General features: G+C 46.0%; 1 protein-coding gene across 1 annotated transcript in view; it reads left to right on the top strand.

The window, feature by feature from the left end:
• Nucleotides 1-1,653: 1,653 nt before the first annotated feature.
• Nucleotides 1,654-17,558, top strand: part of LOC105566910 — a 24,922-nt gene continuing 9,017 nt past the window's right edge. The window contains exons 1-3 of the mRNA XM_012021307.1: nucleotides 1,654-1,733; nucleotides 10,559-10,639; nucleotides 10,993-11,055. Of these exons, the coding sequence (XP_011876697.1) occupies nucleotides 1,694-1,733; nucleotides 10,559-10,639; nucleotides 10,993-11,055 (184 nt within the window). The 5' untranslated portion in view covers nucleotides 1,654-1,693. The remainder of the gene's footprint in view (nucleotides 1,734-10,558; nucleotides 10,640-10,992; nucleotides 11,056-17,558) is intronic.

Below are 17,558 nucleotides of genomic sequence, written 5' to 3'. Positions count from 1 at the left end.
CCAAGTTCTAGCATCGTGGATACAGGCTTTCAACGAGTCGAGTAATTAGAGGAATTTCGCGCGCCTTTGTACCGTGCACTCTGTCGATGCGTTATCATATTCCGTTGCCTCTCCATAAACGATAAAGTAGAAATCTATGCTAAATCGCACGAAAATACATTTCCAGTGAGAAACGATTCGTCGACCGGTGTCGAATCGACGTCAATTCGACGGTGCCGATGTCGATCCGACATCGTTTCAACATCGATCGACGAGGTCATTTCTCGCTGGGTTGCACGCAACTCGTAGCGCATAGCGAGCGTGCTATCCGTATTCCATTTTTGTACCTCATACAATCGTGTAAAACACGAAATTGTGTTTCATACAATTGTTAACGAGCGAGGTAGCGCGTAAGGCTGGTAACAGAGAACGGGATGTAAACGCTTCCCGGTGAGAAATGATTCGTCGAAACGTCGAATCGACACCGACATTGTCAAGTTCGACATCAATTTGACGGCGTCGATGTCGATTTGGCATCGACCGACGAGTCATTTCTCGCTGCGTCAAGAGCGTCAGGCTGGAAACACACGAGGAAACTCAAGCAGCGAGACTTAAAACTTGAGAATTTCGACCGGTCGAAATTTTCAGCATTGCTTAAGGTTCAAAATGGCTGCTCGCGTTCTCGACAGCCACTGGTCATTTCTCTTAAGTTTCAGGTTCTACTGCTTAAGTTTTTTATGTGTGCTCGGGCCTTTAAGTCGTGAGAGGCTATTGTATACGACTTACGTTTTTCTCCGCTTGTCTTGCGTCTACGACTAAGACAGTCTTAAGGTACTATCTATCGTACGACAAATGTAACATTAGCCTTAAGCGTTTACAGATCGTTCTCTGCGTCAGCCTAAGGGTCAGAGCACAAAGTAACGTAATAGCTTACGACAAAGACGCAAGCGTAAACGTAGATAGCGCACAAGCTTTGGCGTATGTTGTACTTACTTCCAATTACATACGACGTTACTTTGACGCCAAAGCTTATGCGCTATCTACGTTTACGCTCGCGTCTCTGTCGTAAGCTATTACGTTGCTTTGTGCTGTGACCCTAAGAAATAATGTTCATAGTTTTCCAACCGTCTCCTCGCGCGCGTAGCGAGTCTACATAACAACAGCATTGTACGTGTTTACAAGCGCGGTTCTTGGAAACGTCGCGGCAAAAACTCGCGGTGGGTACGTATTTCTGTTCCGTTGCCGAAAATATCGAATTAAAAAGCGTGGCGGAGTGTCGCGCGCGCAGAGCGGCCGCGCGGACCGCACGCTTGCGCAACGCTCGTACGCCAGTGGTTCTCCGCGGGCGCGACGCGACCGCGTCCATTCGTCGCGCGTCCTCCGAGCGCGGCTGTCGCCGGTCCGTACGAGGCGCGCGCCCCGCTCGTACGGCCCGATCGTGCGCCGCAGGCCACGTGGTTACTTACGCGCGCCGTTTTCGATTTCCCGTCTCGGCCCCCGGCGCGCGCGAACCTTCGAAGCTGGACGCGCCGACCCCATCGGGTTCGGCGTCCGCGGCTCACGGCCCACGTTCCCCGCGGACAAAATCGCCGACGGCGAGGGAACGTCGTGAAATTCGAGTTGCCGACGAGCGCGAGTGACATGCCGGCGAGGAGCGGCTATTGATCCCCCGTGTCCCCCGTCCACGTTCGCAAGTGCGTGCCAGTGCGGTGATATGTCCAGGAGGAAGCAGGCGAAGCCTCGATCTCTCAAACGTAAGTCACCACTATCGTGTCGCTACTCGTTTCGTATAGATATTCGATATTATTGGTCACTCCGGACGGGGTACATCTAGGAATCGCCGATGCCTCCCCCACATGAATTTGTGCACGTATCGACACATTTATACATTTTGCACGTACACACATGGAGAGTGCACGTGTGTTTTACCTGTGCCTAAATTCATGTGGGAAGGCATCAGCGATTCCCCAGTGTACATATCATTGACAATTAATGTATAGAAATCGATAGGAATTACAAATGTTTGAGTGTACGATATAAACAGATTAATGTTAGCTATTGTTGTTGCCAGAAGAAATATTTCAGTAGCAATTGTTCGACACGTCCGCGGACGTGAATTTGACGCGGCTTTGAAGTGTGCGCCGTTAATTATTTTCATTTTTAGAAAGCAAGTACTCGGTCGTTTATGAATCTTGACTGTGAAACTTACGCACCGAGATAAATTAAAATACGTACTGTATACGTGCGTATACTACCGCGCATTTAACCTCGAAACAATTCCAATTTATGATGTTGGAAACCTTCTCGACCTTTTCGATTCGTCGCACGAAGGAACGGGTGGAAAAAGGGCAAAGAAAAGAGGAAAGTTTGCGCGCGGTAAACGTGAAGGGGAAAAAGAATCAAAATAAAACAAACGTGAGAATCTAGGGTCCCTGGATGACGGCGGCTTTACGGAATTAACGTTCACGAGCTCTCACATTTGTGTCGCAAAGACACGCGAATAATAGCAAAGTTTGTCGCAAGGTGTTTGTCCGTGTGAGAGCGCCGTTGTGTGAAGGGCGAAAAAGAAGTCTTGGCTAAAAGGGTGCTCCGCGAAACTTCCAGACACGTGCAACCGTGGCCCGACATAAAAGTAACGTACGATACGAGTGCCAAAAGCCACTATTGTTGCAGAAAGTCCACCGTAACGCTGTAGTAATTACAAAAACGACCGAATTATCCAAGTAACTTCAGAACTTGAGAATTCTGCTGTTTTTAACGATTGTACATTTGCATTGCATTCTACAATCGTGCAATCGTAGTGTTCTATTTTATTTCGTCGCGGACACAGGACGAAGCGTGGCTTGTTTATAAATAAAAAAAGGTGACGAGTAAATAATCTACACAAAAGCGACTTTTTTCGTACAAGGCGTTGATTAATAATCTTGTTAACTTTTTAAATCATGACTCTCGATACGAAAAAAAATATATATAATTGCTCCACTCGCGAAGAGTTTATTTTGGCCAATTGTTCACCTAACAGTATCAATTATCGAGTAACGCGGCATCCGTCAATTCGTCACGGCGAGTGGCGAAAAACGGGGACAAAAAATAGAACGGTGAAAACTGCCAAACGTCTGCTGCAGCATCATACGAGGATGTTGGATTGTTGGAGCATACGTGCAACCGAATGACTGAAATACGGTTATCATAAAAATGGAAGACGAGAATGAGAGATAAAGAAAGTGAAGATGAGAAAAAGGCAAATCGCAAATGCGGGATAAAGGCCGGGGAGAAATGCAAGAAACGAGACAAATAGACGCGGAAAAAGAAATGACGAGAGAAATGGGACGTGTGTGGGGAGGAAAGAGAAAGAGTTGAGGGTTGATCAAACGCGGAGGATAAAAGCAGGACGGAGCGCCTCGTTGTAAAGGGTGGGAGGGAGAAAGCGAGAAAGAGACAGAGCGGAACATCAGCAGACGTGAACGGTTGGAAGCAGAAAGAGAGGCAATAGATACACGGAAGAGATAGAGAGGAAGATAGAGGGAGAGGAGAGTCAGTAGTCAGCCAGGATGGAATTAGGTGGAAGCCCGCGGGAGACCGGCGCTCGTCCCCGGGGAATCCCCGGCCTCTGTAATCACCAGTTCGCCTATCCTATCCAATTCTGGTCGCACTCCTCTCGTCCTCCTCGTCCTGCATCTCCTTTCGCGCGCTCATCTCGCTCCTCCAGCTTTCCAACCTCTCCCTCCCCCCCTCTCTTTCTCTCTCTCTCTCTAACTACTGATCCACCAGCGATTTCTCTCCTCTCCTTTGAGCCTGCTGTTTCTTCGAGTTTTCCTCCATTTCTTCTCCGCGCGCAACAGTTCCTCATTCGTCTCATCTTTATTTTACAATTTCTCGCGTATACAATTTTTTCAAGTCCTTACATTGTCGCAAGAAATTATTCAATTCTTGGACAATGAATAAGAGACGTAGAGTTAGGCTTTAGACTGTGGAGTTTTGTTTTAGATGATTTCATATTTAAGGTGAATCTTGCAAATTATAAATTCGGTCGGCTTCAGCTATGAACGAAAATGCGATTTACGACCACGAAGATCTCGCAGGCTCCGCGATGGCTGTACATAGCATCGTGTATATGGTAGAGCGCGGCCCTTTTTCCACCGAAATTGCGACCGCGCCGCGGTACTCGTATCATTTCTCGTTTGTTGGCAGAATTGACGATTGAGCGGAAACGAAAGTTTTCACGTTGTTCGTTTCGAGCCAGCCATTGCTCGGTAGCCACATCCGGATTCCAATAGCGGACGTAAAAGGCACTCGGCTGCCGAAATATTGGCGCTGATTGATGAGTATCGCGAATCAGGCATGATTTAAATGGGGGGAAAAAAACAATCGTATCTAGCAATCTTAGTTTCGCGTCGAGGTACATTAGCTGCTTCTTACGCGTCAACCGTAATCTTTCATTACAGATTTCCCAAGTTAAACAAGAAACGTTCAAACGATATTAAACGTACGCGCAATGACGGATTAAAAATCACAGCGATGAAGGCTTTAATTAATTGTCAACTGTTTATCCGGTATTGGCATATTATGGCTAGACATCCGTTAATGATAGCACGATGTAAACCGATAGTAAAAGTATCCGATATTGTACGCGTTTGCTTGTTTGTTGCGGTAAATAAACCGTCGTCTTTTATCGGATCAGGCCGACTGCCATCGCGTGGTCAGGATGTCACGAGCCAGTGGTTAGCCGCGAAATAGCAAGCCGTACCGATAGTATTGCCAGTGATATAGGGTGTTGCTAATTAATGCACGATAATGAACCTGCGCGAGACCGAACCCGTATTAATGGATTCCAATGCCCTCGTCATAACCTGGACAACCGGTAGGTAGCAGTTGAACGGAGGATAATTGCGTTAATGGGAATATATCGGCTTGCATCGACAGGCCTCGGGTTATTCCGACTTGCGTTTCAAATATTTTTCGACAATCCTAAATAAAACGGGCGCAATGTTTTTCTTTTATTTTTCCTTCCTTGAGATCAAGCTGCTATATACTCAACAAACTTGTATATTTTTTCGTAGAATTGGATCGGGTGTCGAATGACGGCCGAGTAAATGTTAAGATTTATTATTTTCATTACTATATTGCTAGCTGGAGAAACGAACGGGAAAGAGAATGCGTCGCGTAAAATTGAAGAGTCAGCTCATACGCGTATGCGAGATGAAATTCTTCTGGCCGAGTACTTCGGTACGTGGACGGACGCATTGTGGAAGCGGCGAAGCTGCAACTGTACCCGTACTGTTGGAGAAATCTTAATTTATCAATCCGTACAGTGCATTATTAGAGCTGCATTATGTATTATATGTAAATCCGCTTGCCAGTGTGCATATGCATTTCTAACGGCAAGTATGAAGGAACGCCTAAATATGCTCGATATATAAGCGCATTATAATTGGTGAGTAGGACGCAATGACCTGAATCATGTGCATTATGCCTCAGGAACGTGATTGTAATTTGTGCGTACTCGCATAAATGCATAATTATCGTCCCGGAATTAATTTACACGCGCAGAAATGATTAACGATCCGGAGCTGGAGCGGCGCTTGCTTATCGATGATTATTATTTCCCTCCCTTTTCCTACGTTAAACATTAGAGCTAAACTGCGATTGGTTCGATTCAAGACAAGTAATTAAAGCGAAAATGGTATAGTGAATTGCAGTCGGGCCAAATTGCTTATAAATAAAAAAAGCTATGTAAAAAGATTATGCCAGAGAAACAGAGTTAGTATAATAATTGCGATTAATTGGTATAAGATTATGTATTTAATTGGTAATCGTTTTACATTGATATACTCGAGACGAGTGATACGAGACGACTATACGTTGTTATCAATGTTATGTACCAATAACAACACTTGCTTAATTAATTTTTCTTCGGATCGCAGTAGCAGCGGACTATCAGAACAGACAGGAGGCGGCCGTGCTACTGGTACAATGTAAATTTGCGGCTTAGCGTCTTAAGCCGTTTAATCGTGGCTCTTCTAAAACTTAAGCCGCTATTAGTTTTTGCAGTGACAGCACTAAGTCCTCACCGGCGGTCATAATCATTATAACGCATCCGCTAACTCGGATTAAGTTATCGGCCTCTCGTTAAATTATTGTCTACGTGGAGCACACCCGGCTTCTACGTCACGCGACTTTCAATTACATCCGTTTCTCTCGTTACGTTTCGATAATTAAGTTTTCGTCAAAAGTGTCTATCACCCGAGTCGAAATTTTGGCCCTACGTTGAGCCTTTAATTCTATTATATAGCAGGACCTTTTAGACAGTAAAAGAGGACGAACTGCAGGCACAAAATTTACTCCTACTTTACAACCGATAGTGTCGGAAATTTCTACTTTTGCCAATTTAGCGTTAAAGTACGTCCTTTTAAGTAGGAGCTAAAGTAAATTTTTAGAATTAAAGATTGAAGGGAGGAGTAAAAAAATATAATGTCATTAAAGTAGATTATTGCTGACCTGTGTATTATAGATGTATAGATCACCTTAGGTGTAAATTATCCTCAAAAGTGTCAAAATAGTACCAAAATTTCGACTCGTGCAAACTTATTGCTTTCGTTTACAATTACTGGAAACGAAAGTTTCGCCTATTTCCCTCCAGTTATTTTTCTATCTTCGAAATTGTTTTGTAACGATGGTACAACAGCCAAAACTACGCTTTAGAAAAAGTAAGGCATGTGCGTTAAATTATTAAGAAAGATCTACCTAAAGATTCGGAAAAGCATGCGATGTTGCAGCAAACTACAACGATCGTGACAAGGTTAAATTGTCCGTACGGAATTAGAAGACGGGAGATGAAGTTTGGCGAACTTGGAGACGCGGGCATCCGCGTGTGCGTGCTTCTTAATAGCGGGCGGTATGCGGAAGGCTGCGTACCCCGTAGGAAGGAAAGCGCACGTTACAAAAGACATACTCGAGGACGCATTCCCGCGACGCGGCGGTATTCCTTTGAGAAGCGGCCACCCGTTGACAAGTCCGCAAACTTGGCGTCGCTTTTGTGGCGATGCACGTCGCGCAACGGCAGCGTCGATTTAAGAGATTCTCTTTCGGTACCTCCTTCGGGGAGCCTGCTCGCTCCAACCCGCCTGCGCTCGCTCGGCAAACAATCGAGACTCACTTGCGAATAATTGAAAATAATTGCGAGCTCGTCTAACAATAAGATTACGACGATCGACTGAAAATTAATTACGAGAGAAAACAGAGCCGCGTCACAGGATATTATAATAAATGCCCGCGATATCTCTCCTTTTTTCCACCGGCACCGAAAATTACATTACTTTGAAGTCAGGCTGACAAACGCGCGCAGAATCGGCGTGACAGGTACCAAAGGTCCTCCGCAATATTCCCGAGTCCTTGAGGAGGCAGGTACCTCGCTGACGGCGCCGGAGGGGGCTCGGCGGCGCCGTCGCCGGCGGATGCTCGCGTCCCTCGGGAGTCTGAGTCCGCGTCAGAGCTACCCTGGGTACGCGGTCCCTCGGGATCTCCCTCGACTTTCCTCCCGACAATCCTCCCTACCTCTCGACTACCCATCGCAGCAGCAGCAGCAGCGGCGGCGGCAGTGGCGGCCCTTCCCAATGGCGGCGTCTGTCTGCCTGCCTGCCTTCCTGCCTACCTGCCTGCCTACCTGCCTGCTTACTTGCCTACCTGTCACGGACCCCAAGACGTACGGTGGCTGCAACGCGGATAGAGATATCGCGCGCGCCCAGGATATAACCCGCAGGGCGCTCCTTTATTCGCGCCGTATCGATTAATGACTCGCGGACCCTTGCCGACTTCCGCGAGGATCGCGACGCGCCCCGATGCAACCGGAAGGGTTTACCGGTGAGGTCAGCTCGCGGGACTTGACGCGGAACGAGAGGGATATGTCATCGCGAAATTATTTGAACATTGCGTTAACTTGTAATCGCTCTGGGGAAATCGTTCGCCATAGATCATGGAAAGATGGAGGAAATTTGATCTTAGGCATTGATAGATGAAAACTTTTATTTATCCACGCTCTATTAAACGCCACCAAGCTTATTTAGTAATTCCATGTTTTACATCCGCGTTAACTGCTAATTTTTCCTACTTCTTCCATTTGTTCTTTATGATTAAATAAATTGTATATAATAATGTATAATAGCGACGTACAAAAAGTCCAAGTCAGCCGATTAAAGCGCTTGACATCGGCAAAGACGGAGGCAGCGGAAATCGCCAGCTCGGGAAATTCCTACGAATCAAGATAAAACGTTATTATTTGGAAGACGCGATATACTTCCACCGCGGGAGGTATCGAGAGACGGGGGCATCGTGACTCGAATGATCCTCCTAGAAGGGGTTAAGCCGCAATATGCAGTTATCTTGCCCGGCGTGCATGCCGAAGCCATAATAACACATCCGTTTAACGTTAGCCACGGAGCTCGGGCCGAGATTGCAACCTGTATTTTCGTGAGTTTACCTCCCGCCTCTCCCTCGCGCGGCCACCTTCGCCGACCTTCTCCCCCGGACCATCTTGAGAATAGCGTCGTCTAGGCCAGGCCGTATTACATTGGCTCGTTGCGAAACGACGTACGCGCGTTATAGGTACGGTGTACGTGCGGAGAGGGTGCCCTCGAGCCGATACAACCGATCCCACCCTCTACCTTTGTGATTATTGCCATAAAGGCTCAGCCCATCTCATCGTCAAATTGTTTACGATGTTTTACGATAAATTGAATACGCCGACGTGAGTAATACGATCGCGTTTCGCCAGAACTAACATCTCTGCAATATCTGTTAAATATCTCCGTTTTGGAAAAATGTGACGGGGAAAACGGGAAGGAATTTTTTCTTAGGAAATTATTCTTTCGCGGTTATAAATGATAGCTTTTTGCGCCCGAGAAAGAAACTCGGATGGTAATCTACGGGCACGCATCATCTCGCCTGGAACAATTAACGAATCGAGCGAAACTCGCCGAAAGTCCTCGGTTACACGATGATGGATGAACCATTAACCGCCGTGATATCGCACCGGTAACGCGAACCGCGTTTTGGCGCGAGACATGCCTGACAGCTGACAGGGTTCGTAGGGCGCCGAGGTGCACGATCGAAGGACGCGGTACCTTCGCGTCGTGTCTTCTGGAATATTTAAGCCCCACCGCCCCGTCTGTAGATTTGACGTTGCTTCTCGTCTGACGTTTAACTTGGCGCGGTTGGAGCAACGTTTGGTTCGCGATTGGATCAAAATTAATTTGCGCGTGTACTTTTTTTTATTAGATTCCCTTTTTTTTAACGTTTTGATATAATTGTAGCGTACACGCGAGATCCAACTTAGGAGCAACTTATATTTCATTTATCGCTACTTTGGTACACGGAAAAAAATGTCGTAGCTAAGAACTGCATGTGCTAACTGAATTTCAGTTGTAAAATATGAACAGCTTATATTTTGCTACTGCGCCTATTGTATTAGGTGCGACAGCAAACCGTTTGCCGTGGTTCAGAAATTTATCAGTTAACGCAGCAAAATATTTTTAGCAAATCACGATTAGCTACGGTAGCGAAATTTTATTTTCAGTGTAACATGAACTAATTTGCACCTAACTGCGATTATTTGTAGGACGACTGATAAATATCTTAATTTTGATAAGCGCAGTTTTCCGGGTAATTTGAACAGCTAATATTTAGTTGCGATATCTAATATTTTGCTACTGCGCCTATTGTATTAGATGCGACAGCAAACCGTTTGCCCTGGTTCAGAAATTTATCAGTTAACGCAGCAAAATATTTTTAGCAAATCACGATTAGCTACGGTAGCGAAATTTTTTTTCAGTGTAACACGAACTAATTTGCACCTAACTGCGACTATTTGTAGGACGACTGATAAATATCTTTATTCCGATAAACGCAGTTTTCCGCGTAATTTGCATTCGGGCAAATCACTCAGCAATTAGCTGGGACTTGTTAGCCCCTTCGCACGGCTTGTTGACTCAATCAATCGTTAACAATGACAAATGCCCGGATGAAACCTCGATAGCGCGACGGGACGCGGCGCACGCCGATTTTATCGCCTTCGAAAACTCGGCGCAATTGACGCTCAATTTTCGGAGTGGCAAGTTTACGGCGTAAACACGCTCCCCGCGACGATGAAAAAGCGAATCACCGGGAGAGGAGAGGACGGTAGGTCGGAGGCCATGCGAAATAACAACCGACCTGTTGGCCACGCGTACGAGGGTGTAATTTTTAAGTTTAATTCTGCGGTCCCACGTGACAAACGGGTGATGGTGCCGCCACCCCGTACGCACCGACCGGTTATATTTTATCGGCGAAAAACAACGGCCCGCGTTGTTCCGCTTTTTGATGATGTACAATACAGCGAATGATTTTCCCGACTAGATAGCTTTGTTTACGAGAGTTTAAAAACGATTGTTACGCGTAGCGACAGATTCGGCGACTTCCCGCAACGGGATTTAATGCGGGAATCTTGCGTTTGCGTCGCGTGTACTTCGCGGCAGCTGCGGATTTCGCTCTTTACCGGTGATATGCAAATGTAATAGAATTAACGGTGGCTTCTCCCTCTGTGCAGGGGACGAAGAGTGGGACGACGGTAACGAGCAGAATGTCCTGGAGGCGGCCGAACAGGATAACGAAACGACGGCGATTAAGCGTGAGTGTTATTTGTTAGACTGCCAGCTCTCATGGACTTTTCTTTAGTATTTACGTACAACAGGTGGCAACGTTTGCACAAGCGAATCGTACAGGATAAGTGGAACGTGTTTTCCGCACTTTGTATAATAAAAATTTGGGAAAGTCGTGAAGCAGGGAGCTCGACCTAAATTAAATCATTTGCGGTGGATTACGAAATTTATTTATCTTTCGTTCGGCGAGCGAATATTTGCAACGTAAACATTGATATTAAACGGGACAATTTTATTTAGCAGATATTGCAGCGATTGATACGAAATAAATTAGAATTAATTTCGTTGAAACTATAAGCAATCGTCCGCTCATATGTTTCAGAGGATGACGAGGAAGAGGAGGAAGAGGAGGAGCTGCAACGAGCGTTTAGCCGTCAGTCAGAAGGTAAGAAACATTGTATTTAAAATGCAAATAATAAAATGTCGTTGCTTCTCGCTATTCGAGTCGTAATATCTGCTGTTGCGTGCACTTGGATAATTTTTCGAGCATTCGTTTTCCAAATTTCCAATGCACAGCATTTCCCGAACGCCTCGCGCAAGCCACGATCTTCCTGTATAAAAATTGACAGTAAAATCGATCGGCCTGCGCAATGAGAACCCTCCCGCCGGCGCAAAACCGGCCTCCTTTGCGTAACAATGCGAAGAAATTGCGAGAGAACGAGAAAGAGTGAGAGAAAGTCGGTGCATTCTGGTGCATTACTCGAATTGCCCTACGGGCACGCAACAATGCGTCGCGATGCATTGTCATTGTTGTTCGAAGGTGTTCAAGAAGCGCGATCCCGCCATAAATCCCATGAATATGGGATTCCTTGGCCCCTTGGGGGACGCGCGGCACGTACCTATCCCAAGCATGAGTGCATGTGCATCGAACAATGCCGACATCGCGCATTTTTCGCCTCTTTCCCGCGCGCGGATGATGAGGCGTGCGTCGGCTTTTTGTCGACAGAATGACAGGATTTTAGCCCCTCGTTGGTCACGCGGTTATACGCGAATATATGCATGTTCGATTATTTTATCGCGAAGTATTCCATCCGCGTATTCGAGCTGAATGAAAAATGCAGAAAATACATTTGGCGACAACATATTTTTCGCTCTCTTGAATTACTGTAAATGCTCCCTTTTCGAAAAGGGTTAAACGTTAGGCGCCCGCCATTCGGAATTTCCCCCCGTTGATTCGCCCCGCAATTTTCGCACGTGGTCCTTGTTACTCCGATTAATTTTCTTTCAAACGATAGGCAAGAGTATAATGGAAATTTATCTCACCGCCGTCACTTAATTCTCTACCGTAAATAAATTTTTCACTCCCACCTGCGAGACGGGCAACGAAACGGCCAACAGATTAACCGGACAGTATCTCTCTCGCGACGTCTACTTTTCGTTTCTTCCGCAGTCTCCCGACAGTTTCTATCCGAACTATTTTTGCGCTAAGTAAAATTTCCGCGTCCCCTGTGTGCGCGCGGCGTGTGCCCTACGGTACCGCCCTTGTTACGTAACTAGCGAAACTGTCTCGAAAGATTCGTACCTTTCCCAAGTATCCAGCAGTTTTCCTCCCCGAGGAGGCCAGGAAGATCAAACCTTTATCCGCTCCCCCGTACGTACGGCACGATTATTATTTCAGGTTACCTTTCGCAAAGTGTACTTGCGCGCGCGCTTTATACTCGGAGGTAAAACCGGCTTGGAGGAGCTCGCGGAGAACGAGGTTGCCTCCCGCAGGAGGCGGCCCGCGCTCCCACGGGAGATGCCTCGTCCGTCTGCTTACCTGAAAACATCGGGCTTCCTTCGCTTCTTTAATGCTCCGTGTACCCACGCCGCTCATTAAACCATTGGGACATCGTTATTTTCCCTCTTTCCTTTTTTTCCCCTCGTTTTTCAACCCAGCGGGCACACTAATACCTTTCGCTCGCAATGATCGGTGAATATTTTTAAAACTAGCTTTTGTGACTTGCTTCTTTAAGCCTTTTGCCTTCACGACCATTTTTTTTTAATCAACTTCTTTTATGAATCTATTTCCTCGAGCCATTTGTTTCATGGTAAAAATCTCTCTGAAAGAGATTTCGTATCCTTTACACTTAGTTTACATTATTTTTGTATGACAAAATTATCTCACGTTAAACTAAATAAACTAAATACACTATGAGAATGCAGGTCAAAGTGACTGCTAAGATATTAGTGCTGGAGTTATGTTTCACTTTCGGATCCTCCAAGTTTGTCGTTCAACTCGGCGAGATGTAATTGACGTGACATACACTTTCGCATCTGCTTTTTCATCAAACTGCTACGTTCGAACTTGGCGTTTTGATAATATTTCAAGTATTCATTTATCATCACGAAATAGCGCGTGTTCGTTCGTGTACGACGCGAACGAAACTCCAGCTTGACAGTTCTAAATTCTTTTATTTACAGCGCGGCATTTTTTACTTTCGATATTCTATCCGGACGTGTGTGTCACGTAATAATCCGCTAACCGATTTTGGCAAGCCGCGAGACGCAATAACGCACTTACTCCCCTAATTTATTTAAGGCGAGGTGATAATTGATGCACGACACATACACTCCACTACGACAAGAATTTCTAACGCTTGTGACATGCTATCTAACCATGCGATTATTCCGCCGAGACTTACGTTAGAGATGCACAAACGCATCGATTCCTTCGGAATATTAGCTTAATCGCGAGTAATATACATATGTCTAAACGTAAGAGAGTGAAATAAGGATGTTTTTTGACGATTACATTTTTGTACACATAAAAACATTTAAATTTGAACTGCAATAGTTTTAAACGACGTTTAAATGGATTACATCACTAGCGAGTTGCTATATTAAGTTATATATTATTTTGGTGAGAATAGATGTTGTCAAAGCGTTACTTTAGGGGCATATAAGTCTGTAATGGGATTTCAGTTATGGGAGATATCGACATAATATGTAGTGCAGAATCCTTTGCCACCTGCGCCATCCTATCATCTTTTCGGAAGAAATTGGCTCGTGTCGGCAATACTTTTCATCTTATTAAGGCTCATATGGAATCCCCTCAGCAGTATCTCAAGACAAAGCATGTCAAATTAGCATCTCCCGATATACTCTTTCTCTTTGAAGCTAAATTGAGTTAATACATTGAGAAAGTAATTAACTTTGTAATGAACCGCGTTCTTTTAGACACAATTGTCCATAAAAAAGATACAAAAATTCCTACGTTGCACGGTGCAAGTGAATAAATGCGCATTTCATTATTTGCGAGCGTACAAATAATATGCGCTCCCTTCTAAAGATAGAAATGCGAATTTCGAACATGATACCTTGACTCACGCGGGATTGCTAATGACTTCGCAACGAGCTTCCGGCAACACGACGAAGACAAATGTTTAAACGTCCTCGCGTCTGTATATTATTATCATCATCATCCGGGGAATATCTGAGGACTTGCTGTCGCCGTAAAGGTACATTGAGGTGTAAAGAAACAGAGGAAACGAAAGAGAGAATGCGAGCTGACGCCTTATTGTAACCGCCAGCTATAGAAAGAAAAGACGATAGAGAGACAAAGATAGAGAAGGAGAGACAGAAATCGAAAGCCCTTCGAAAAGTCAACCCCCGCCGAGACTCGATTATTCAGCCGATCGAATTATGTGATTTTCCGTTTCCCTCTTTTCTCACTTTCTTGTTATTACGTGCGAATGGAGTCAATCATCGATACTCTTAACGCTGGAATCTTTTTTTTTCCTTTTTTTCTACTGAATACCGAATCTCGATTTGCCTTTCGCACAAATTTAAAAATAGGTGATTAAGACCCGGTTTCACCGACGTTGCTTAACTTTCAGCTTAATGCGTTCTTTGTCCCTTTCCAACTGTTACTTTAGAAAAAGACAAACATGAATTAAACTGAGATCAAAGTTAAGCGACGTTTGGTGAAACCGAGCCTAAGGTATGAAAGTTCTGTGATCAATTTGAAGTCGATTTTGGCAATTACGACGATGTGAAATTCCTGAAATATTCCCACTCGGTATCAAAATAAATACCAAAGTGGACCTCTTCCCCCCCCCCCCCCGAAACCTAACATAACTTCTGATTTATATTTGCCTGTTGATTGACTCGCGTGTAGGTCCCTTATCTGGAGAATGTCTTTCTCTCCCGCGCTGACGAATCACCGGCGAAAAGTAATGCGAGCTAAATTGCACGGTGCGCAAAACTTTGGCGGTGCCCGCCGTGGAAATTGTCGGGCGGATAAGCGAAAAGTTGCCGAGCCGCTCTCGTGACAGATTGAAATCTCTGACATTAAGAAAATGGGGGATCTCGAATTCCAATGGGGAAACCCGGCAACTCCTCAGGCCCGATGGTGGGTGACGGCGCGGCGCGGCCGGGGGCCGGCAGGGAAGATTGTAACATCACTCGCGAAATATCCTTCTCTCTCGTGGATTGTCTCGCAGGATATTGTAATAATTGCTGTGACAGATTCGAGTAGTCAGGAAAGAGAGGTATATAGGGAGAAAAAACACTTTGCTCGCTTGTAATTGAAGTAACTTATATTTATTGCCAAGAAAGTATCCTATTACATTTATACATGTATAATTTTATTTGCACAAAATAGAAGGAACAGGTTATTTTGAGAAGCATATGTAGAGGCAGTCGACATGCGTGATCGAGAACAGATAAAATACAAGATATAAGAAGATGTAGTTAAAGCAAAGTGATTCAGCGCATCTCTCTCTCTCTCTCTCGTGCTTCTGCGCGTTTCTGATTTATAATAACAAGGTACACAATGTAAAATAATCAACGTAAAATAATCGCATCGAGCGGTCTTGATCTTGACTCCCCTCTGGGAAGCTGGAAAGTCCTGTAGAGCCGGTCGGTACAGCTGCGACCAAGCGGAGGCTGCGGAGGAGGTAAAGAGGGCGGCCGGGGGATTAGGGGGGTTCGGGAGGGCACACTGCGTGGGTGCGGCGGGGGATTAGGGGAGAAGAGGGTATATTATGGGGAATGCCAGGGGAATCCCGGGGGACCCTAAGAGCAGCCCCGTGCGCATGCGTCGAGCTGATTAGTTCTCCCCTTCCCTCCTCTCTGCTCTCCGCTGCCGTCCTCTCCCTCTTTCGCGTTCCCGAGTGCTGGCAGCACCAGAGGAGAGCACAGAGTCCCTCGGGACCTGGCCCCGCTGCCTCTTCGCGCCCACCTACCCTCTTCTCCTCAACGCTGCGTCTCTTCCTCCGCCTCTCTCTCTCTTCCTCCTTATCTCGCCCTCCTGCGATTCCTCCTTCTCCCTCCGTTATATCTTCCAGTTTCTCCTCTCTTCGCGGTACCTTCGCCTTTTTACGTTGTTGCGCCTTATATTCCCGATACCGGCACCCACTAATAAAACTCTCTCCACTCTTCCTTTCCCTCTCCCCTTATATCTGTCTTCATCTCGCTCTATAGCCTCATCTCTGTCCCGTTTATCTCTTTCCTTTATCCCCTTTTTCTCTAGCACGCTCCCTCTTCTTCTCTACATTGGGCTTTCCACGTTTTACGTCTTGCGTCTGATATTCCCGATACAACATCCACTAATAAAGCTGTATTTCGTAAACCCCTGTGGCTTTCCTGAAACATTTTGGGAAATCGTGTTTCTATCGCGCGGTCACATAAGGCCGCAATTGCATGTTCCGTTGGGTCGATGATGAGTAATTCAGTAGTGAGGCGCAAACTGATAAAATACAGAGAAATTTCCCGCCTCTTAATATATTTTCTCGAAAAATTCTTAAAGTGAAAAGAACGACTATGCGTCGAACTTAACAACTCCTCAATATCTAACACGGAAAAGTAAACCTAGTTGACGGAATTTACAAAATATAAAAATGTAATATCGCGAGATTCGAATCTATACGTATTGTAGATACACAAATCTCTGATGAACATTCGGGTTCACATCAAGGGATAATTACGTGGCTGCGTCCAGCAGGTCCAGGCGGTCGATCGTTCGATACGCGGCTCGATCATCGCGTTCTTTTTTATCCTCGCCGGACATTCACGGCGCAGCGAATCTTCGTGACAAGCAGGCAGAAGTCACGAGTCTCAACTGACTCCTGATCCAGAAGCAAGGAGAACTGGCTCTACGTACAATGGCGTTTTCTCGACACGACTGTACTTGGCGATATAAGGGTGTCCCAGGTGACGAGCTGCCTCGGGCCGTGGCGCAGCTCCTACGTATCCCTCGGGACCGACTCCAAGTCCCTCTCTCTCTCTCTCTCTCTCTCTCTCTCTCTCTCTCTCTCTCTTTCCCTCCCACTCCGCCCGTTCCCGTTGTTACCCCACATCCCCGTCCTCCGCTCATCCTACCCTCCTGCAAACCTATACGATGAATCCTTCGCGTACCTGTATCCTACCTACACTCGTATACGCGCCTCACCTCGTGTGCATCGCTCGGGTGCGGCGCATACACGCGCATCGCGAATACAGCCGAAGGTGCTCGAACACACGCGGGTAATCCGTCTTCTTTTCCCGGTTGCATCCTGCGGTATTGTGCGCGCGGTACCGGGAACGTATTTTCGCAGACGCGCCAACTGTACCAGTCGACGCTCGGCGATGCCGGCAAACACGGAAAATATGACACGGTCTCATTATAAACTCGCTCTCTCGACGCTGCCACTTTCCGCCCCGTACGTAATACGATTGCATCACCGCACAATAAACCCCTGCAGCCGCGCTCGCGATCGCGAAAATTCGAATCGGCCTACTACGGCCGCGTTTATGTGCACGACTGTATTTTTACGAATCGACTTGCGGGGAGAAATTCTCGGGGGATTTTGCTAATTAAAGAAAAAAGTTTGAAATTACTGAAAAATCTTATCGCGGTTAGAATTTCGGTTTTTCAGATTAATGAAAAATCGACCGAAAAGAGATACTTAACGTTACAATTTCTAT

This window comes from Vollenhovia emeryi, unplaced genomic scaffold (genome assembly GCF_000949405.1).
Source record: "Vollenhovia emeryi isolate VEMERY1.0 unplaced genomic scaffold, V.emery_V1.0 DF939142.1, whole genome shotgun sequence".
NCBI lineage: Eukaryota > Metazoa > Arthropoda > Insecta > Hymenoptera > Formicidae > Vollenhovia > Vollenhovia emeryi.
The sequence above is the reverse complement of the archived record's forward strand: the minus strand, read 5'-3'. Positions and strand labels throughout refer to the sequence as shown.